The sequence below is a fragment of the Ctenocephalides felis genome, unplaced genomic scaffold (genome assembly GCF_003426905.1).
Source record: "Ctenocephalides felis isolate EL2017-DRISC unplaced genomic scaffold, ASM342690v1 CF-g0.4_SCAFFOLD_01492, whole genome shotgun sequence".
NCBI lineage: Eukaryota > Metazoa > Arthropoda > Insecta > Siphonaptera > Pulicidae > Ctenocephalides > Ctenocephalides felis.
The window spans coordinates 19673628-19699126 of NW_020537646.1; the positions used below are offsets into that span (position 1 = coordinate 19673628).

General features: G+C 26.7%; 2 protein-coding genes and 1 pseudogene across 2 annotated transcripts; 1 reads left to right on the plus strand and 2 right to left on the minus strand.

The window, feature by feature from the left end:
- Positions 1–444: 444 nt before the first annotated feature.
- On the plus strand, positions 445–7110 carry LOC113370983 (sodium channel protein Nach-like). The gene is made up of 9 exons (XM_026611644.1): positions 445–557; positions 1938–2091; positions 2156–2254; positions 2381–2497; positions 3685–3850; positions 3911–4033; positions 5130–5277; positions 6422–6528; positions 6809–7110. Exons 1-9 carry the CDS (start codon positions 445–447, stop codon positions 7108–7110), a joined length of 1329 nt encoding a protein of 442 aa, XP_026467429.1.
- A 1404-nt stretch (positions 7111–8514) lies between these two features.
- LOC113370984 (transient receptor potential cation channel subfamily V member 5) lies at positions 8515–20722 on the minus strand. Its single transcript, XM_026611646.1, has 18 exons — positions 20632–20722; positions 19874–20052; positions 19493–19621; positions 19138–19276; positions 17218–17407; positions 15959–16024; positions 15801–15888; positions 15583–15733; positions 15363–15466; positions 14551–14829; positions 14203–14274; positions 14028–14135; positions 13795–13946; positions 12525–12634; positions 12279–12460; positions 12075–12191; positions 11338–11463; positions 8515–8649 (listed from the first exon to the last, which is right to left on the minus strand). The coding sequence occupies exons 1-18, from the start codon at positions 20720–20722 to the stop codon at positions 8515–8517; spliced, it is 2418 nt and encodes an 805-aa protein (XP_026467431.1).
- A 347-nt stretch (positions 20723–21069) lies between these two features.
- Positions 21070–25499, minus strand: part of LOC113370985 — an 11427-nt pseudogene continuing 6997 nt past the window's right edge.

The window sequence follows — 25499 nt, forward strand, 5'->3', positions numbered from 1 at the left end:
TTAGTTTAATTTGTAGTTAGCCTACTTATCAACTTGAAGGTTGGGTAATTATATAAAAGTGTATATATAGATGTATATATTATTATATACATATATATATATATATATATATATATATATATATATACAAATTCACACAAACACGTCATAAATGATTCTGTTGCAATTTATCATACCGCCTTCTATATAGAATCAATTCTTATGTATAAATAACTAGAAATTTCGGGCTAATAGTGTTACTCGTACGTTTACCTTTAGTATAACGAAATAACTTTTATTATTTACTCCTACAGAACAAAATTCAGCAGTGAAACTCTATTTTTAGCGTAAAAATTTATGCCAAATGTTCTTTAGCAAAAGTATAATAAAAGTTTTAAAATATGCATTTAATACAAATATTGTGTAATTGCTTACGTGCAATTAATATATGTGGTATTAAAAAAAATGACGAAGAAGTTTTTTAAAAATGTGCTAAACGAGATTTTGGAATTTACTCAGAGGACAGGACTTCATTGTTTTAAGCATATTGGACGTGAAAATGCACACTTGATTGAGAGGTACGTAATTACATTAGTAATATATATATATATATATATATATATATATATATAACTTGTCAAAAAATGAATTAACAATCTTATATTTGTACATGTCGACTCTTTATACGTGTTATTTAGCAGTTCAAGCCAGTAAGCACAAAAAAATTCTTAAAACACTAAATATGAAATTTTGATGAAAATTAAAATACCAAAACATAACAAAAGCTATAAAAAATATAAAATCCATACATAATAAAATAATGATGCTTCATTCACAATTTAATAAGTTCGCACCAGATAGAACTGCTGAATGGAATTTTTTAAAAGAAATAAATGTAAACCCTCAAAAATTTTTAAATTTAAAATTTTTGTTCTGCCTCTAACAATGAGTAGTCAATTTGTATAAGTTATTAGTAGAAATGGTTAGATTAAATCATTTAATTAAAATACTGAAAGCTAAGTTAAATGTTGCACTAAGTAGTGCTTTGATCTCAGAAGTTGTGGGTTAATATTTTATTTACTTAGTCTGATCATATAATGATTTATTTATCAATTATGTTTCTGTAACGTCATTTAATTTTATGAATATTCTTCCCAATTGACAAAAAAAAGCTTGCCAGTAGATAATTTTCTATTTTGTTTTTAATTTCCGATCGATTTTGTTATATGAAAGATTCTGCTTATGTTTTACTTAAAACTAGTAATTTTTTTTTTGCAGAATTTTATGGATCACAATAATATCATCATCAATATCTCTCGCAGTGATGATGATTCAGATGTCTTTGTTTGAAAATACACATTTTTTTACATCCACGGTAAATATCATTAATATTTATAATTTTATGAAAAAATTGCCTGTGCAATTTATTAACAAAAATTATTTTAAGGTTTTAGAAAACGTGCATTATCCTATATCGAATGTGCCTTATCCTGCAGTGACAATTTGCAATGTGAACATAATATCGAAGAAAAAAGCTATAAATATGGCAAATAATATGTATGTAAAATATATATTTATTGTTAATGATTAAACACCTACAAATGTAGGTAATTGTGTTACATCGTGAATTAATATTGCTTGGATTTGACTATGTAAAAAAAATTAAATTTATTTTTGTGTCGTATGGCAGCGATTACTTTGAAGAATACATTATGGTTATTATTTCTGTTTAAATTTATTAGTAGTATCAAATAGAAAAAATATTTTTAAATACATTACACTAAGCAAAAATGATTTTCTTCCAAATTAGTTTTAAAGAATCTCAAACTTTACTTTTGAAATTTGTTGATTTTTTATTGTTTGGGATAATAGTCAATTTTTCTCAGTATTCTATATGTTTTGACTATAGCTTTCTATTCAAATTTAATATCTGATTTTCTTCCAACATAATTTTGAAGGACTTTGCCAGAAAATGTAACTACAGAAGAACTTCTAATTAAATTTAGACGACTTGTAAATTTAATATCATATAAAGAATTCTCAGAGGAGGACATAGAACTTCAAAATATATTAGATATGAATAATATAACGGGACACGAACTTTTAGAACAGGTTTGCAACAACTTTTTTTTATCAAAATATATTTATCAATATTAATAATTAGTATTATCAACAGCTTCATCCTGATATAGATGATTTTTTGAAATATTGTAATTGGAAAGGTGAAGGTGTAAGATGCAGTGATGTTTTTAAACGGGCGTGGACTTCTGAAGGTGTTTGTTTTACTTTTAATTATTATGGAAAAACTATTGAAAGGTATAATTTCTATATATGAATTATTAGTGTCCTTTATTTAAATATACAAATATCTATCCCAATAATCAGTGATTCACTTCTCAAGATTCCTGCTAAACGATTAAAGGTTTCTGGTTGTGGAGTTCTTACAGCTTTAAGTGTCCATATTGATCCGCATCCAGAAGATTATTTGGTTACTAGATGGCCATTAATTGGTGCCCATGTACGTATAATGATTTGAACCAATAGTTTATGTATCAAAGTTAACAATAAAAATAAAAAAAAAATTACGCATAAGGTTCACACGCGATTGAAGTAAAACTTATTTGCTACTGTACAAGATGACATTTAAGTAAAAATAAATACATCATATAACAATTTTGAATAATGTTAGTAATATGGTAACACTCGGGATGCACACATTTATTAGTGTCAACCATTATACACATTTACATAATGATAAATTATAAATTATATATTTATAATAGCATTAAAAATATATATAATATTTAAAAACATTAATGTAATCAAAGTCATACTTCAAATATGACATGATCGGTTTGTCATTGTAATTAACATTTAGAAATAAACCTTCGTTAGAGAAATGAAGTAATTGCTGCAAAAAAGAAATGTTGAGGTATGTCACGTATTTCTTTTATCTGTTATAAGGATAAAGATTCATTTTATACAGTACCCGTATCAAAATTCTGCTAACGATTATCATATAACTATATAATTAGATAGGTAATAATTAAATTTAAGTCCTTTAACGTATTGTAATAGATCTTGGGTACTTTTATATAAGAAAAGAGTGCGCGTAAGATTCATACGCGAAGTAAAACTTTTTTGCTACTGTACAAGATGGAATTTAAGTAAAGATAAATACATCATGTAACAATTTTGAATAAAGTTTCTTAGTAATATAGTAACACTCGTGAGGCCCACATTTATTAGTGTCAACCATTATACAAATTTATATAATGTGTATAAGTATGACTTTATACTTCAAGTATGACATGATCGGTTTGTCATTGTAATTATTAGAAATGAACCTTCATTAGAGAAATGAAGTAATTGCTGATTAATAAATTCTATAATATTCGTTCACACAGTGGATTATGTTAAACAACGCCTAAACAAATATTGTTTTTGCAACTTCACTCATCATGTAATAATTGTATTTGAAGAACTTCATGTAATTGAAATTAACATTTATTCATTGACTGCTTTCATTTTTTCTACTTTTTCGCTGGCGATATAATCTCATTCCTTGAACAACTGTAATATCTGTCTGAAGAAGTTTTACCTCAAAAACAGAAATTTAAAATTGATCTTAAAAATAATATATTAATCTCATATGTAATATTTTTTAAGAACTACTTATCTGTATAAATGTGTATTATGTTTTAGGTAAAAATACATGAATCACTATCAGTACCTGGTGACAATGTAGCTACCAGGATGATAGCTGCTGGAAAGCATGTCAGCCTTAATTTGCTGCCAGAAATGTATTATTGTACACAAGAAATCCTTAACGCGCCAATAATGAAACGCAATTGTCTTTTACCTAGCGAAAGTAATTAATAATTGGATTATGATATATATTAATTTTAATAAAATTTGTGCATATTTTTAGGTTACACTAATGGATCCATATTTAATTTTTTTATGTATAGTTATGAAACTTGTGCAGCCGCCTGTCGTTTGCACCTAGCTTATGAACTTTGCGATTGCCTACCTTATCCATATATAGGTTCAGGTGAAAATAGTAGTATAATCAATAAAACAAATAAAATAATTTAATATATATGTATATATATTAGGGTGGTCCTTAATATAGACATTTATGAATTTCCTTGCTCCCAAGGGCTCAAATGGTTCCAAATTTATAAAAAACAATTCTCTAAAAGTTTTAGCTCTTAATATTGCCTTTTAGATAGAGCGCAATTCAATCAAAGATTTGTATGGAAATAGCATGAAAAAGTTTTCAAAAATTTTGCAGAGCGTCGAATTTTCAATAAAAAATGACACAAATTTTCACTTTTAATTCATTTGTCGCTAAGTTATACCTCAAAAATTTTTTTTTAATTTTCAAAATTTTTTAATGCTATTTCCATACGAAGTTTGTTTGAATTGCGCACTATCCAAAAGTAAATATTAAGAGCTAAAACTTTTAGAGGATTGTTTTTTATCAATTTGGAACCACTTGAGCTCTTGGGAGCAAGGAAATTCGAAAATGTCCATATTAAGGACCACCCTAATATACTATATATATATATATATACATACACAAGAAATAAAAATATCAATCAGTTTTTATGCGTAAATATCTTGCACACAGTTAGATTCTATTTTAAATAGCTTTTTTCCAATAACCATTTATCGCAGATAGAATTTATTTTCTATACAAATATTCGCGGTTATTCGAATGTATGTTTTTATAAATACACTTTTTTGTATCTGTATTTAGTTTTATATACACAAATTTTATGAATCGGTTCTAGTGATAAAATTACATATACAAAGTTTTATAATTATTTTTAGATAGGCATTCTTAAAACGTATACCATAAGTCTAAGGTTCTAGTAATCATTCTTTTAAAGCATTAAAGTAATTATTATACAAATAGTCAATAAATATTATTCGAATAAAAATAAATTATAAGTGAAATAAGGAACTTTTTACTTTTATATTGGAACTAATTAGACTATTTATTATTTATTTATCATTTCAGCGGGGCCAAGATTTTGTAATTTAACTGATGTGCCATGTATTATAAAACATAAAGGTATCTACAGAAAAAATATTTTTTTGCATTTAATACGATACTAATTCTTTGTCATTATTATATACAGGTAAGATTGTGAGAGCCAAGAAGTCAAAAAGATTTGGTGACAAACCTACATGTGGTTGCAGACCAGATTGTGAATATGTGGATTATCCAATAGAGACAGCATCAAGTACATTGAGAGGGAATCATAGTGCAAATCAAGCAGATTTCATGTAAATAATAATTTACTATATTTTCATTTCAATTTTCATTAAAGTGTATAGATAAAAAGCAAGGAGGATCTGCAAATTAGAAATTCAATGCTTTTTAATTAAATGATTCTTGAACAGTGCATTTATATTTTGTTTGCTGTTTTAGTGACGACTCCAAATAATTATCTGCATTCTAACACAAATTTTCATTACAATTTTAATTACGATTTTAATAATAAATTGGTTTTCATATATTTTTCTGATGACATCATATGAAATGATAACCATCAGGGGGCGTCCATTAAGCACGTGAGCGAGTTTTCAAGGATTTTTTGATCCTCCCCTTTGGTGACGCATGGTGATATTCAAAATTACCCCCCACCCCCATCAAACATCACGAGTATTTTTAGTTACGTGAAAAAACTAAAATTTTTAATTTTTTTAAATGTTTGATTTAAAAAAAAATCAGTTAAGAAATAAATACACGTGATATCTTACTATACCCCTCCCTCCTCCACGTGATATTTCGAAATTTTTTTGTTAATCCTTCTCTTCCCCTATAAACCTAACGTGATTAATATGGACCCCTCTCACCACATTTCCTAGAGTGGGCAGTAGAAAAATATTTTATTATTAGAATTAGAATTAACTGATATTTTATCGTTAAAAGCGTTATATATGGTTGATATAATGAATATATAATTTATTATAAAACACCTTTGAAATTTTGTATTCCTAATTGATTTCTCATGTAAACTGTATAATAATGATTTTTAATATATGAATAATAACCTAGTTTTTAAATAAAATACATTTTACATAATTCTCCTCTTAGTTAATTTTTAGATAATTCGGATATTCAAATTATTGAAGCATTTAGTTCACAAATGCACGTTTATTTTCATCTTGAGCTTGACTATATATTATTCTTATTGTTAGAAAAAATAGTAGATACGCATATAACTTTAAATTCTAAATATATTCTAAAATTCTTCTGAAGTCTCTTAGATTTATTCTTTCATAAATAGTAAAATTTACCTTTTACATTTTAATTACATTTTCATTTTGATTTATTTATATTTTCATAAAGATAATATCAATAATAAATTTAAGTACTTATGTTGAAATTTATGCATTATTTTTAATTTAAAATAATTTATTTCAGATTAAGTCATGCTGATGATAAAAAAATAGTTGTCCATGTCGCTTATAGAGATGTTCTTGGAACACAATATAGGCTGCAGACATATGTAAGCTGGAAGCTCATTTTAAGTAAGTTAATAAATATTTTAATTTTATTCAATATTAAGTTTATATATATATGTATATATATATATTATGTTTATATATAGATAATCAATGCATGTTCATATGTAAGCATTTAAGCAAACATAATCGAAAAGCATAAGTCAATCAGAATTTGTTTAATGGTACAGCGAATAAAATTTATATTAAATTGAATTTCAAGTGTAAATTAAAATACGGTTTATGGGACTGAATTTTTAACATAAATCTTTGCACAATTAAGATAAAATAAATTATTTTGTTCTAGTAAACGTATCTGGAATTCTCGGCGTCTGTACCGGATTTTCAGTGCTAGCAGCATTTGAAATCTTTTATTACCTAAGTATAAGACGATTATTTAACTGTTTCGTATCGAATGATAATAATAATTTACCAGAACGTCAAATTGAACCACAAATTTTAAATAGACGACGATCATATCAAGCATTTTATCAAACTAGACGAATTATGGTGTCTACGGTTACGGAAAGCTTAGAAGCTAAGACGCCAAAATTACGAGGATATCATTATGGAGGAAGTAGTAATATGAGGATTAAAAAACAAGTGTGAAATTCAATTCATTTAATAAAATAAATTTATTAAATGAATTATATAAATAGATAAAATTAATTTGTTTGTGTGTTTTATATTTTTGTACAAAAAAAATTAATAATTATATAATATTAAGCTAACATATGATTACACAAAACTTTCAGTTAATTTTATTATCTAAAGTGATTCTGAAAACATCATTATTTTCATGAAAAAAGAGCTATCCGATATTCGGAATCCGGAAAAATATGTGAAGGCACAAAGTTCTTCACATATATTTTTATATCTTTAGTAAAATTAGGCGATGATTTAAAAATAAATAGGATATCAAATATTTAGCATTTTGGGTAGTAATAAGATCGTTTTGTAGAAACTCGTTTAATAAATGAAATATATAATAATAACAAATGTTTTTTGACAAATTATATTTGATGGTTTTTATCAACATTTCAGTAATAATTAAAATAATTTATTATTTTCATTTCTTCACATAGAGTTAAATTAAAATATTTTTAATTTATATATAGCAGCCAATTCGTCGAAATAAAAAAAATAAATATTAGTAATTTTATATTTGTCCGTTTTAAAACTTGATATGATTCTGCTTTCAACAAATCGCATCAAGAGGAATAAAATACATAATTAAAATATTTTCCAATCTGAAAATTTTAATTGAAGTTACATACGATAATTAAACAATTATAACATACATATAACAATTATAATATTTAAAAAAAATCGAATTTATTTCTGACATAATAATGATGCTTATAAAACAAAATTGTTTTTTGAATCACAGTTTAACTTTTTTTCGGAGGATAAATCACCAAAATTATTTGAAAAACCCGAAAGCTACAAATAATTAACAGAAACAGAAATAATAAAACTCAAAGTTACGATATTTTTTATATTAAATTTCAATTTAAAATAAATATCTAGAATATAACGATAATTATAAAATAAATAATTAAAATATAACTTTGAATGTTTTGATAAAATATTGATTCCTAATAACAATTTCTGAATTCACCAGTTCTTCCTGGTATGATTTCCTGTATAAGACAAATATCAAGAATTTAAACGTATAAATAAAAAATTGTCAATATTGTGATTCGATTCTTTTAATTCATCTTTTAATTCGATAAATTAGCTGTGTATATCAATCTTTCAACATTGAAAAACAATCAAAATATTGAATACATTTTTAATTTTGAATTAAATTTACAGAAATCAATTCAATTCAATTATTATATATGATATAAAATGTGAACGTATAATTATTAATGCATATTTTTAACAACTTCAGATATTTACTTTAAAACAATTTTAGATATTACATAATTTTAACAACTTTAGATATTTGAAATAGTTAAAAATTTGAATTTATTTTACATATTTAAACATTTGAATTATTTCAAAATCTTAATATCTTTCCTTTTTTATAACTTTTTGCTTCTTTTTATCTTTTTCGCCCTGTTTCATAAGTCGTTTTTTGATCATCCTCTCGTGAACTGTTTTCATTTCTAAAATTTCTTTCATCTCTTCCTTATCTTCCTCCTGTAAAATTACATAAAAGATTTTTTAAAAACGTCTTTTGATAATTATTTCAAGATATATTTAACTCGGTATAAATTGAAATACATATTTCGTTCGTTAAGTACTCAATTAGGAAATCTCTCATTGACGGAGACATTCATTCAATATTTGCACTTTATGCTTATTGGAAGAAATTTTCATAGAATTTTCCAATGAGATGGGTTATAGATTAAGGAACGGTATGCACTAATTAATATACATAATTTAGAATATATTAATTAATAGAATATATTATTATAATTATTATATTTAAATTTTCTTCCCTTCCTTTCTAAGTTGTATACAGAACAATTAAAAAGGTTATAAAGGTGTAAACTATAGGCCAAATTACAACAATTTGTACTTAATGGTTATTCTTATTCAAACTTAATATTCCTAAAGATTTGGGAAAGATTTGATCATTTATCTTTATTAATTAGACATAATTAATAAAGTCTACGAAAGTCAAACACGTGTATGATTGTTTGAGCATGAGGTGCGTTAACATACGAACTCGACATGCAAAGTTCAATGGAAAATGGAAATAGAAAAGCGTTAAGTTCGATTACTTTCATTACAATGTCGCTAAAAGTACGTATCAGTTGCTAGGTGGAAAATGCTTAATATTATCCCATTTATCAGATTATCCGTATGTGAAACAGTTGTACCTATTAATTATTAACGACAGTTTGTCCGAACACGACGCTGGCGTGACACCAAAAAAATCTTAAGAGTATTATATTATGATTGATTGAAATGATTTTTATTAAAACTAGCTGTAAGTGGAATTTTGTCTTTAGGCAATTAGGGCATCGTGCCTTAAGGCAAATTGCTGGAACTTCCCGTACCGCAATTCAAAATTCGTGTAATTAAAAATAATCAATAATAATAATCAATAAAAGTTGATCAATGATTTGAAACTGTTAATAGAATTTCGAACCATATAAAATCATTCTATCTTAAATCACTTCATTTATTTTGAAATATTTTGAAAATATTTCATATCTCCAAAGTCGTTAGACCTGCCTTTCCAAAAATTTGAACAGTTCTTCATTTAGTCAATACAAATAAAATGTTTTTGAATTATTCAAATCGGACGCTCCGTTCTCTTAAAAACTGAGTTACCGTTTTCGGCACTTTTTGCCCCGTATCTTCGGAAAAGCTAGACCTGCTTTAGCCAAAAACTAATCAGCACATCTCCTTATCAATACGAATTGAATGTTTTTCGAAATATTCAAATCGGTTGATCCGTGTTCCCGAAATCGTCGACGAAATTTTGTATCCAAACATACATACATACAAGCACACACACACACATACATCCATTTTTTCTAAAGTATGCCAAAATATTCAAAAGGTTTTGAAACGTAAAGATATATAAAAATTTTCATTTTCGATTACTATAACTTGCCCTACGGGAAGTTAATTATTATATATATAAATATTTCTAAGAATCCCGTTTATTACTCTTCAAATATAATTTTATGATGATTATATGAAGGTGACTAAATTTTTTACCTTCAAATCTTTGACGAAAACATGTTGCAGGAGGGAGGATGAGGAAACTCTTAAGTTGAATGATTTAAATAAGATTTTTTATAACAAATTATACATAGCAAATATTATATAATTTAATTATTCAAAAAAATATATATGCATATAAAAAGCATAATATCAAACAACAGATAATTGAGTATATATTTTTTAAAATAAATGAACGTTTTTCAATCGGAATTACTGACAATGTATATGAAATAGTTACACATCTTTAATGTTTCTACTATGGTATGAAATTTTGTAGGATTTTCTTAATAATTAACTTTAGTAAATAATATAGCGTGAATTTCAAATCGAGCCTTATTATTTGTCCAAAACACTCTTGATAAAAGTATTTTCATGAATTTGAAAATGTAAAATTATCATTTTTAAAGTAAGAGACATTCCATGTCCATTTTTGAATTGACCGGTTATTTGTCCATTCGGCAAATTTGTGTAAATTTAATAATAAGTTGTTGTAATTTTAATAATAAGTAATAGTGAAGTACAATTTCAAACCATTATATTCAAATATGCTGGACAATCCAAGACGAATATCACTTCTTGAAAAAATTCGGAACACGAGATGGAAATTTGGGGATGTATCTGTACGATTTTTTAAATTTTAATATATTTTAATTTATACATAAATATATATAAAAATTATATAAATATAAATATAAAATTATATAAATCTATATAAATAATTCAAGTATAAAATAACTATTTTAACCCACAAATTCAAAATATAATTTGTGATAAACGATTTGATAAATTAATAATGAGAGCTATAATTAAAATGCCTCAATTCATGAATAACAATACAAAAATATAATAGTCTCATACTCATCCAAATAAATAAATAGTAATAAGTAAATGCTCATTTTACTAATGCAATAACGAGTTCATGGACACTATTTGTATTTTTCAATTTTTCTCATAAAAGAGAACATTGAATATCTATTGAATCAATATCTATTTAATTATTTTAATTAATAATGCACTCAGGTGGCTACACAGACAGATTAATAGATGATCATAAAAGATGGTCTTTAGCTCATATATCAGTCTGCCTGTCTGTTTATCAGAACTTATTATTAAACTATTAATTAGTGTTATTATGTATCTTATTACCGTTTGGTTTAGCCTTAGAACAAGAGCCCTTTTGCCATTTGACATCGGTTGAGAGTATGTCATTAAATTTTCCAATCGTTCAGCAGGTGGAACTCCTCTTTCGACTACTAAAACTATTCGGGCCCACTAAAAGTAAAAATAACTGCTATTTAAGTTTTATTTATGAAAGTCTTCATTGATGTTATAGACTTAAGTTAAACAAGTATCATATCCTAAAACAATCCAAACAAAACTAAAAAAATGTGACAACTAAATTGAATTAATATCGTGCCTTAACGTGCTTAAGTCAAATTTCCCCTTTTGTATTGTAGTTCGCATCTTTCAATAATTTTAGTTGAATATTTTCAGAATGCTGTATTTATTTGTAGACTATATTAGCTCAAAGATATATAACTAGTAGTTTTTGCAACAAATGCATTGTTTAAAATTTTTACATATTAAATAAATTTCCTCTGGAACGAGCAAACCTGATAATATATTTTTTATCATTCGTAATTATTATTAAACAATTTATTTAATTTAAATAAATTTTTTTCAATAGACATGTTTTAGTTTATTTCACTTATGCAAAATATTCCATCTAAATCGTTGTGCATTATTTCTAAAAATGCTCTTCATAAATAAATTATATACGCTTTGCTGATTGATATTAAAATTCTCCGTGAATGCCATAATAACCATAATTTATAATATCAATAAATCGATGAGGTATTGACTATTGAATATTTAATGGATACCTGTCTCTGCCATTCATTTCGTGTTTCAGCGATTTTCTGATAAGTATTTCCCATCATCGCGATTAACATATTCACTAAAAGAATAGCCACGATCGCCATGTATATGACAAACAGTAACTGAAATATTAATAGAATATGTAACGTTGTGTAAATTGAAAGCAATTTTATCGTCGATATTTTTTTTAAATAATTTAAATTGTATACCTTAGCTTCAACTTCATGATCAGTTCGATCGAAGGCAGTGTAGTAATCTCCAAAATTGGTCATTGACATCAGAAACATTGCCAATATACTTTCCATTGGACTCGGCATAGGATTCGAAATGGAATCATCAATTCCTTCGGGCGTATTTGGATTATCAAACGATAAAAATACAATGTAATATGCTGAAAATAAAGCATAATTAGACTTAGAACATTTCAAGGTTGTTTTATACTTCTGGTAATTTGCCTTGAGAAAATCCCATAACAAACACCATGTAGATTACTGCAAATCGCAGCAAATCTCCCATCACCATTCTGTAGATCATCACGACGAATGGACCCACTGTTTTGAAACCTCTTTAATAATAAATATTATCATTAAATAATAATAAATTATTATTAAAATATGTAATATTTTTATGCAAACATTCATTTGCGACGACAATAGCCAAATTAGGCAATCTAAATTAAAACTAGTTGGTATTGGTATTTAGCCTTAAGGCAAGTTACATGAACTTTTCGATATGTTTAAATAATCGACTTAATCAATAATAAACAAATTATTTTATGAGTGATTAGAAGTATTCCGAGTGGATTTATTACATACAATTGAAAACGAACAAACACGTTAATTCGGAGTATTTTCTAAAAGCAAATTTTCACAAATCAATAATTTTTATAATTGAACCAGTTTTCGTAGGACGTTAATGGTTTAGTATGTTCATTAAGACCAAGTAATCTATAGTTATACCAAGTGAATCATCTAATTTTAATTTTAACAAACTTCAAAAAAACTACTCATTTTCTCAAAATTTGATGATTTTTTAAAATTAAACTACTTGTCGTAAGGCCGTAATATTTCAGTAAGTTCTATAAGACCATGATATATATCGCCAAAAAAGTTCCATAAAAATCGGCTTAATTTTTTTTTTTCGACAGTTAACTTTACCAAAAACTAATCAGCACGATTCCCAACCAATATCTATCGAACGGTTTTGAATTTTCAAAATCGATTCAGAATTGCGGGCTAAAACGTGGACAAAAAATTTTCCACTTCTCTGCGATTTACAAAGAAACGGCCCGGCCGATTGCCGCACAAAACCCTAGTCCTCATCGAGATACATCGAATGGCTTTCAAATTTTTGATCCAGCCGTTTTTGAGAAAACGTTGATTTACGGCAAAAAATCTGTTCACACACATGCACACACACACATACTTTTTCCAAATTTGGTCTCATTCGATTCAGAATGGCTTGAAACGTCGAGAAAACATAAAATTAGCGAATCGGATTTTTTTATGAAAACATAAACTTCTCCTTCGGGAAGTTAAATATTTTTAAAGACCCAGTGCTGTTTATATTGTATTGAAGTTGATAATCCATTCCATAAATTGTGAAATATTTCTCTAAATATTAATTATATTAATTAATCGAAGTAGAAAAGATCAGCTATTTAGTCTAATAAGTTTATGATAATAATTTGTATAAATAATTATATAAAGTTTTTTATGAATTTACCTGCAATAAAAGAGAAAGTAAGGAGATGTCGTTAACATAATAACTATTGCGACGTGATCTTCAATCACTTCTAAGCAAAAAAATCTAAATACAGGTAAAGTCATCATCAGCAAACATGAGAATAAAAACATGACTCTTGATGGCGCAGTCATCTAAGAAATAATTTATATTAATAAGTTATAATAGTATTTTTTAAATATATGCATCTATTTGAATTGGTTTTTTTGTCTTACCAGATTTTCAATAAACATTTTATATCCCAAAAACCTAGCTTCGCGAAGGGCAGCTATTATATACATAATTGAACCAATTTCCATTAGAATTTCTGCAACTAATCTGATCTAAAATTTTGCAAACTAAAAGTGTCATATTAATCTATTTAAACATTTTAAAGACTTTTAAAGTTACCTTATTTTCGACAGTGTCGGTTTGAAGCAATCTGCAATCTGATGAAAAATTTGTAAACCACCATTGCTCAATCTCCAAAGCCACGGAGTAGTTATCAAAATCATCTAAAATTTTTGAATATAATCATGTAAAATTGAAACTTAACAACCAGAAGTTAACATGATAAAATTTTCAAGTTAAAAACTTCAAGGTTTTTGGTGTATGACTTGATTGGCCAATATTCTCATATACTCCCTTACGATTCTCACCATACAAGTTCCTTATATTAATAGTTTTGCTCTGATCAATTTTGGATATTCCATTTTCCTGCGTATAATTTTTCTGCCTCCTAGATTGGTTTATCATCACATCAGTTGGTACAGTTCCAACTAAATCCGTTAAATTTAACAAAGGTGCCGAATTAGGACTATTTGTCGTATTAGTAGTAATATTATTCTTTGGACTGGCAGTTGTCTCCACAGGAAGAGGTGGACCTGGACGAAGGGTAAAACAAAATAATGATATTACGAAATAAATTGCAAATAATACGAATTGACGATAAAAACGTCGTTTGACGAAAGCTTCCCATTTTGTTTTTAGTAGATCTACTAATACGCCATCCATGAGTTCGAGATGCTCATCTTTGTCCTGGAAAAAGAAAATCACTTGTATGTTTAATTCTGTAAACTACAAGTGTATTTTTTAAGCATTTTGATCCAAATACAACTTTATTGTACTAATTGTAGTCTTATAATTCTATAAAGCTTTTATCAACTTACCAAAGCTTTATGTACCAAATATGTAGGTAGGAAGAAATAATTTAAGTAAGTTAATTAAACTAAATTCTTTCAAAGTCAGAAGGGACAATTACGTAATTACTTAATTCTAATCGTATATTATTTAATAAAATGCATTAAAAATATTTTCACAAAATACAATAATAAAGTACGATAATGTACGTCATGCTCGAAAAATTTAAGAGTTCCTCCTATGGACAAAAATGGTCAAAAAAATTATTTTCAAAGATTTACCGAGAAAATTATACTAATTTGATGTATTATGTCTAGGCATCTATTATTAATCATTTTAATTGTTTTGAATTATTGATACAGTACACAAGTTTTTTCTAACTTATTGTCAGTGATAAGTGTAATTAGTAGTAATAAATAATAATAACTTACCCCGAAAACTACCAAATTCAACGCAGAATCTTTGCTTATATCTCCTGTTTCATTATCAATAGTGTCTATTTGACTCAATGGATATGCTGCACAAGTGATACTACCTACAAATAAAAAAAATAAAATTGAATCCAAATTGAACATAACTTAAAATTTTTTTTTGAAAATCCATAGAAAAGTATTAACTAAGAAACTGAACTTCTATTATAAGAATAAATACCTAATTGCCAGTAGATTTCACGTTCTATATTTAGAATATGAAAAAACAATTCTTTTCGGGCCAATTTGGCAGCAAGTGTAAGAGGAGTAAGATTTAAAACGTTTCGTATACCAATGGCTGCTCCTGATTCATAAACTGTGTCAAACATATCCTATAAAATAATAAAACCATATATTTAATTTTAATATAATATTATGGAGCTTCAATTTTCCTTTTACCAATTTTTCATATATAACCAACATATGTAAAACCGTGTTTCCGTTGGTGTCTTGATTATCCGGATTTGCACCGCGCGCCAAAATTAACCTAAATTTTTAAATATAATATTTTAAAATATATTGCAAAGTTTTGAAATTTTCAGACTTTTACTTTAAACCTGTAGCATTCTTCTTGTCCTAAACATCCTGCAAAACTTAGTGGATATTCTCCCCAATATACATATCTGAAAAAGGATAATAAAATAATTAAATTGTAAAATAAAAAGAATAAATTTAGTGAAGTGGTAAAATTTATATAGTTTGTTTACGTAAAGTTCCTTTCATGCTTTATCAAAATTTTAAAAAAAGTTTAAGAAGGAATAAAGAATATATATATACATCCCTGCGAAGGTGTGACAACAAATAAAAAAAGTGAAAACAATAGAGTATTTATCTTAAAAAAAATTATCATATGAATGTATTTTTACTTGAGCTTACAATGGACGACATTTATATATTTAATTTTAATTTAATTTTTCAAATTAATTGTTTTTTTTGCTTTTGTATGCATTTTTCATTCCAATAACTTTGTTTGGTAATATGTTAACATGTTTGTTATTTTAGTATTAATTTTATTGAATTTTTATTGTTTTTTTGTGTTTTCCAAATAATTTGTATATTTTATCCACTAACGATGAATCAAACTGAGACTCGAAACGCATGGAAATATATTAAAAATATTTTTTAGAAACATTTTTTTTATTTCTATCATCTGGATAGAACCCTGCTTAGGGGGCGTCTATTAATCACGTGAGGTTTTTAGGGGGGGAGGAAGGATTTGACAAAAAATCACGAAGTATTACGTGGGGGATGGTAGGGTGCAGTAAGATATCATGTGTATTCATTTTTTAACAGATTTTTCACACAAAAATCAAACATTTTCAAAAATAAATCAAAAATTTTACAGTTTTATCACATGAGGGAGCGTCCATTAATCACATGAGGTTTTCAGGAGGAGGGGAGGTCTGACAAAAAATCACAAAATATCCAGTGGTGGAGGGAGGAGTATAGTAAGATATCACGTGTATTTATTTTTAATCGATTTTTGAAAAAACAATTCAAAAATTTCACAGCGACTAAAAATACACGTGATGTTTGGTGGTTGAGGGGGGGTAATTTTGAATATCACCATGTATCACCAAGGGGGAAGGAGGCGAGTTTTTAAATCCTTAAAAACTCGCTCACGTGATTAATGGACGCCCCCTTAGGAAGTATTTTGTTTCTATTACCATACCTATCATTTATAGTAACTATATATGTAAAAATTATATCTATTATTATCAATACTTGAAATTACTTCATTACTTCCTCCAAATTAACCAAAAATCTACTAATTACTTTTTACAATATTGTACTAATAATGTATTTATTATCAAACCCTTCATAATTGGTGAATTTTTGAACAATAACATGTTCAACTTCTGGTGAATCGTTTCTCGAAGCTTTTTGGTCTTCCGGAGACATAAATGTTCCGGTGCAACGTTCGTGAATATTGGCGCCTGCGTCCAACAAAAATTTAACCATTGCCGGATCTTCGTTTACTATGGCTATGTGTAAAACACTTTCACCTGAAATATATTCATAATTTGATATAAATACATACCTAATAGATACATGATTTATAATAATGAGGTTATGATAATTAAATATTGTACAATAAGTAGATCAAATTAAAATTATATATTCGATTGAAACAAAGCATGTAAAATTGTACAACAAAGGTGGTCAAAAATATACTACAATTTTGCAAATAGTTCTAATGAGAAACATTGAGAGACCTTAACTGAAAACAAAAGAAATATATAAATATTAATAAATTGTAAGCAAAAAATATAATCAGCTAACAAGCTTATAATTTAATTATTAGGAATATGAGCATATTCTTTAAAATAATAATACAAATAATACCTAAAAAATTAAAATCACTTTATGTCATCCATAGGTAATTTACTGTTAGCTTGTTATTAACTTGCCATAGGGCAAGTTATAGTAATCGCAAAAAAATCGAAAATGAAAATGTTTATATATCTTTACGTTTCAAAGGTTTCTGAATATTTTGGCATACCTTAGAAAAAATGATTGTATGTGTGTGTATGTGTGTGTGTGTGTGTGTGTGCGTGTGTGTATTATGTGTGTGCGGATACAAAATTTCGTCGGCGATTTCGGGAACACCGATCAACTGATTTGAATAATTCAAAAAACATTCGATTCGTATTGATAAGGAGACGTGCTGATTAGTTTTTGGCAAAGGCAGGTCTAGCCGTTCCAAAGATAAGAGGCAAAAAGTGCCAAAAATGGTAACTCAGTTTTTAAGAGAACGAAGCGTCGGATCTTCATAATTCAAAACACATTTTACTTGTATTGACAAGATGAAGAATTGATCAAATTTTCATGTAGACAGGTTTAGCGGTTGCGGAGATCTAATGAAAAAAGTAAAAAAAATGCCATTTATCAGAATTATCAGATATTTTAACTTAATAGAGATTTTAACAATAAGTATAAATTTTGTTTACATTCCGTACTAATGTTTATCCGTTAGACGGCGACGCGGCGCTTAAGCGCTTTGACATTTTGTCTCTATGCAGTTAAAGCAGCACGATTACTTTGAAAAAAAGTTCATAATTTCCAAAATATGTCAAAATGAAGAAAACATTTATTTTTCAAAAAAAATATTTTTTTTTAAAAAAAGTAATTTTTTGTCAAATTTATTGTTTCTCAAAAATCTAATTTCTTCTGAGTAAATTTTTTTCAAAAATGTTAATCGTTTATAAAAAAAATAATAATTTTTGGTACGGGAAGTTCCAGCAATTTGCCTTAAGGCACGATGCCATACGCCCCACTAGTTCTATATGAATATTATATAAGTAATAAGTATATCAAATAAAAATAAATCTAATTGAAATTAAGCATTGAAAATAGTAATAAGATCTATAATCTGAGAAATTGTTGAAAATGTAACAAGAATTAAATATAGTAAAATGAAGAATATCTGTTAAGTACTATAAGTTTACTATAAATGAAGATTTAATCATTGATATCAGTTTCAGTACGAATGCATAAATTTTTAGCGTTTTTCAATTAGAGCCCTTATTCTGAAAGATTTATATTACTCTAACATTTTTTTTTCAATTTTGACGTTTTTTTGAAACAAAATAAATAAATATGAGTCCAGAAGGGTAAATAACAATTATTAGAAAATTTCTTGTGTCATGGTTTAATACTTCAACATTGGTAGAAGAAATCTCTGGACATTTCCTATTACCACTACATTTATAATATAGTAATTGATTGCATTTACCATAATATTCGTCAGACATATAAACATCATTAATTAATTTGGGATAAAATCGAAGTAGTCTCTTGGCCAAATCTGCAAGAAGGGACGACACATTCAATAAACACAAATGTAATATCGTTTCACCAACAGCACCTCGTTCCTGTAAAAATAACAGTTAATTAAATTTATATTTTGAATGTTTCTATATCAATCACTCGATTGTTCCATTTTTTATTATTCTAGTAATAAAAATTAATTTGTAGCTAATACTATTAGCTTAAGAAAAAAATATGTTGCTATAGAATAGCAACAATATTAATAGAAAATAGAATTAAAATTAATAGAAATTAATATTATCATTTCAAGCTCAAATTACATTTAAATCCCAGCAAACGTGTTTGTACAACGATGGGTTGGCTTGATATTCTTCTTCGGAAACTTCCGGACAATTTTTATTGACATCAAATTCTTCTTCTGGATTTTCCATAGCACGTATTTGTGGTAACTGAAATAATTAAACGATGGAAAAATATCTCATTAAGCGAGGAAATTAATTATGTATACTTCTTGTTAAAAGTCATAATTAATTAATACAGAAGTTGACTTTTAAAAAACTTCAATAATTTATATTTCTATCACCATTAAACAATGTGATAAATGTATTAGATTGTGAAATTGAGGTCATATTAGTTACTTAATGAGCTTATTATTAATTGAAAGGATCCTTTCAAATTATAGTTTTATTATACTTTTGTACCTGTTTATGTTTCGGTCTTTCAATGTTTCTCATAAGAACAATTTGCGAAATTGGAATATATTTTCCAGCACCTTTGTTATACAGAAAGGGCTCAACTTTTGTTTTAATGACATGATCTATTTCTGCATATTGTTTGCTCTGAACAGCTCTTTTCATTACATCGACCATTAAGCCTCCACCTTTATTTAGAGTGAAAATATAGGTAAATATTAAATTTATTTAGATAAAATATATCATAATTTGTAGATGGTGAAATATATATTACTAAAAACAAAAGCTTCTTAGCGTATTTCTATCTAGTTATTAAAAATGAATCCAATTAATATAGAGAAAAAAACTTTATGCGTTTCAAGAACGAAATAGACTTGTTTTCAGTGGACAACTGCAATTTAATATAGTTTTTTTTTCATTCTGCAATCTATAAAATAATTACATTTAGCAGAGAATGCTGACAAGTTGTTCACATTTGATTGTTTACAAATTTAATATGAATGCATAATATAAAATGAAAATAATATAATAAATCTTTAAAATGACTGAATTTCACACATCTCTACATAAGGTTCACATTATAAGCAAAATCGTGATTCAAGGTTTCTGGAGCTCGAGGCGTTGCCTAATTTATGATGACTTGCCCAGAAATTAGTAAATATTAATGATGTAAAATTTTGAATTTTCATCAATGGTGAATTTTTTGGGAATACACTTTTTTTTTCTCAATACACTTATAATATTGACTTAAATTATTTCTAAATTACCTTTCAAATCAACTAACTTATACAGCTTTTGGGTGGAAACTCCAGCTTGTTTCTTAACGCCACTAGTAACATTACTTTCAGTATTTCCCATTGCATTAAATTATTTTATTTCGTATAAGAAAAAAATTCATGACAGGCTAAATAGCTGTTATTTTTTGCATTTGTTCATGATACTCTGTAACACTGTTAGTCCAATGATTCGTTTTGTATATAATCCAAACCATAATTTATCCATAAGTATTTTTAAGAAAAATATTTTTATTATAAATGTATATTTTATTGTCTATCAGCTATTTACTACTAATAATTATTCCAATAAATTTTTATACTGATTACATTTCGTACTAGAACTAGTTTGTGATATTGATCAAACTCGGAGCGTGTAACTAAGTAAATTATAAATTTTAACACAAAAGTATTTATGCGTATATTGATATTTTAAGAGCAAATATGTCGCCATCTTCTACAACATAAAAAATAGGCTAATTCAACCAAACTTAATAGAGAAGCGCCGAAGAACAACCCCATGCTACTGCCTAAAGAAACTGAAAAAAGTAAAGAGATAAAGATAAATTAATTATGAAAGTGATTTTTTATTTACTATTTTACGTATTTGTATATTTATTTACCGACTAAATCCATATATGTTCTGGCTACTTTTCTGACATATTTTTGAGTTGGTAAAGATTGCATACTCAAGGTAACATATGTTCCATTAGCATCATCGATCAAACTAAAGAAAAAGAAACCCAGGTTAAGATTTACTAGTAGAATAATTCTATTAAACAAAATGATTTAGAATAAAAAGTGTACATGATGTATATGAGTGCATTGATCCAAAGACGTGTATTAACTCTTTCCACTCGGATGTCACCGCTGCGGCGGTAATAAAAAATAATAATAATAAAAATACGTATTATTTTTGTAATTTTGAATTAGAGTTAGTGAAAATGCAATAATGAAATTGATAATTATTTTAGTAAATAAACAGAAAAAGAGTGCGCCTAAGGTTTATACGCGAGTGAAGTAAAACTTACTTGCTACTGTACAAGGTGGCATTTAAGTAAAAATAAATACATCATATAACAATTTTGAATAATGTTTATTAGTAATTTGGTAACACTCGTGATGCACATATTTATTAGTGTCAACCGTCAAATTTAAAAAAAAAAATGTAATTAAAGTCATATTTCAAATATGACATGATCGGTTTGTAATTAGCTAATTAATAACTTCTAATTAATATTCGTAATCATTTCGATAAACATGTTTCATACACGACGCAAAAGCTGTATTTGTTTCATAATTTTCATTACATTATTTACCGGAGACAGGGTAAAATATTCTTCTGATTCAGGCATTTTTCATTAAATCAAGATTTGTACTACGATGTAACTTTAAAATGTTTATTTTCTATGCCGATTTCCTTGTTGATATCGGTACGCATACGACGACAGATCTCTATTCACATACGCGACGACTAATCCCAATCGACCCGTATAGAAATATCATCGACAGCAAATGACGAATCTTTGGCACTCGACTCTTATCTTATCTCATCTGCCGTAAGGCACTTCCGTTGCATTTGTACGGATTTACACCCTAGTTGCGCCTAAAGAAGTTTTACTTCAAAAATAATGCAATAAAATCACAAAACAATAATATACGGTGTAATCCAAATTTGAACTTTATTGAACCGTTCAGATTGATTTCTTTTTTAAATATCTTTACTGTCTAATCTTTTTTAACATATTGAACATTTTTATATTAAGTTAAAATATTAAATATTAAATTGAATGCCTATCAGCTAAATTCAGATTTATTTTGGTGCTCAAAAATAAAGTTTAGAATTATCTATTAACGAAAACATCATCATCAGACCATGGAACTTTTTTTCAATTCCTTGTCTGAAAACTATGTCATTTTTTGGTTGAATAATTATGTATAAAATTTTATATCGACTTTTTCACTTTTCCAAAATAAAATAATATAATTAGGCTTCAGTACCAGCGTATGTACTGTTGCAAATACTAATGTATTAAATGTCCTTTACGAGTGCTTGAACTTCACTTTTTTTTAAAAAAAGTTTTTCATTTCAAATGATTTGCCTTATAAAATAAAAACGCAATATTCCCGAAGGAATCGTTTTCCTTCATATGTTACCTCGACTGGCTATGCACCCAAGTGTATTCCGGTTCCTCACAGGATGGCAAGCAATCACATTTGAGACCCGGTTTATTGGTATCTTCGGTTTTTATGTGTCTGAACAATGCTGTAAAAATAAATGTTTTTCACAAAATGCGTGAAAATACTAAAATAAACCCGACATCGTTACCTTCATTCTCGGATAAGCAATCAACCCGCCAAATCGCAATACCGATCAGCATCTGAAATTTAAAATTGGTAAAATTATGATACTAACAAAATAAGAAACTTTACTTAAAAATGAACTATAATAAATCAATACTGAATTCTGAATTACACTTAGTATATTATTTTAAATATAATAAATTTTATTTATTATATCAAGTGATAGTTGTACATGTTTTCAAATATTAAAAAATTTAGGTTATCTTAAGATCTTACATGTTTTTGGCATCAAATGGTGAGTACAATTACAAATATCTAAATGACCATCAATTTTACATTGTACTATGCAAGTTGAATGACTATAAAAATCATATGCTTTCATGTTTTCAGGAACTTCGTGTGGAAAACGACAATGACGATCAGACACTGCCAATTTTTCTAGTCCATGATCATTTAAAATTTCAGTCACCTATTAAGATGGACATAAGGAATTAATGAGGTAAATCCACTAGAATATATGTAATTTAAATATATATGTTAAAATATTAGATAGTCTAAGAGCGTCAAGGTCTATAAAGTTGTAAAGATCTAAGAGCAAAATGATATAATTATGAGAAATAATTTAATGAAGTAGAAGAGGCAACTTTTTTTGCAGATGTAATTTACCTGAAAATGATACTAAATTATATTACCTGTCAAAATATAATTTTATTCAATATAAAACTATACATTATTTTTTGGTAGGTAATAATTTTTACCTTAAATAGTATGAACAATTTTGATCCCCATAATAGCAAATCTTTAATTTCTGGTTCACTATTTTGTTGGACAACATCTTCTGGTGGATGCAAATAAATCTGTCGAAGTCAACTAATAATTAATGCAAAGAGATAACTTACCACAATTTTAATTATTACCTTCACATCTTCTTTAATTGTAATGTCTAAATTACCTGGTCCGGTGGATCGATTGTTTCTCAAAATTAGAGCGCCCTTATCGCTAAAAAAATATTTTTAATCAAATGTAACTTTTTTTTTAAATTGAGTTTGATGTTTTTATGATTACCTAGTATGCAAAGAGTTCATAGAATAACATATACCGAATTCTGTTTCCACGGGAAGAAATCTATCACAACAATCGAATTTCTTTCCATTGAATGAACAATCTTGCAGCATTTTATTGCAGGTCGCTCGGTACTAAAATAAATGAAACAAAGTTGAAAACTATTTTTTTTAAATATCAACATTGAATGTTATTAAACGTTGGTGTGAATATTTTATGATTATATTACCAAATTCGTTATGTCGCTAAAATTAGTTGGGCAAGCAATATCCTTACAAGAAGTTTGACAACTGTAACAACTCCCGGTAAAAAATGATATATCAGCAAAATATTCGTCCAGCAAAGAGTTTCTGTCAGATCCATAGACTCTGAAAATAATAAATACATTTATTTTTATTGTTTTATTGATAACAGATTTCACCATATTCAATACACACATACTAATTTTTCAAAGTAAAATTTATTTACTGAAAGTTCCATGAACGGTTTTTTTTTGTGATATAAGATGGCAGATTTTTTTAAATTACTTTAGCGTGGATACTTCAAGTTCCTTATATTAATTATTGGAAAGTGATATATTAATATAATAATTCAAATCTGACTAATGAAATAATAATTACACCGTTGTAATGCAAACAGTTAGCTCAGGCGAATATAATTTTTTTTTTAGCATGGAAATATCGACTATAAATTAGTCATGCAAAAAACGTCAATCAACTAATATTGAGTTACAGTATTGTTACTTATGAAACATTCATTCTACATAAATTTAAAAGTTGCTCAAGAATAAAGTATTCAAGAATATTTTTAAATATAAATAAAATTCCGTGAATAATTTTTTTTTACAGAATATTTGCAAAATTTTATATTGTTACATCACATTATTTGCAAAATTTTGTATTATTACATCACAAAATGTTTCATCATAAAATATCTTATCAAGTCATAAAAATATTCATTAACTGTTTACTACTATTAAACTTCTTACTGTAATTTATCAAATACGTTAAATTGAGAAAATATTTAAAATTTTATTTATATCAATAATTGCATTAATCGTGATGAAAACAATTCAGGAAAAATTGATAACTAATCATTAATTCAGAATTGATTGTGAGGCTTGAATGAATATTAAGAGGTAGAGATAATATAAAAATAAATCAGAAAAGCATAACAATATACAAATAATAAATAAAACAGCTATAATTAGTTTGAACTTCGATAAAACAGTTAAAACATTGATTTTTATAATCAGTCTGTATATGCATGTTACATATAATATACAAGGTCATGGAATTATTTGTGAACGCTTAAAAATGTGCGTAATATTTATAAAAAACATGATAATATCTCCTTATATTTGGGCAGAATCTTTATTTTTCAATATACCTAATTGATATAAAAATGAATTGAACATCTTGAAATACTCAATTTCAGGTGTCACTTAACAAATACTATTTTTTTTTTAGTTTTTTTTCTCTTCCAACGTTAGGAAT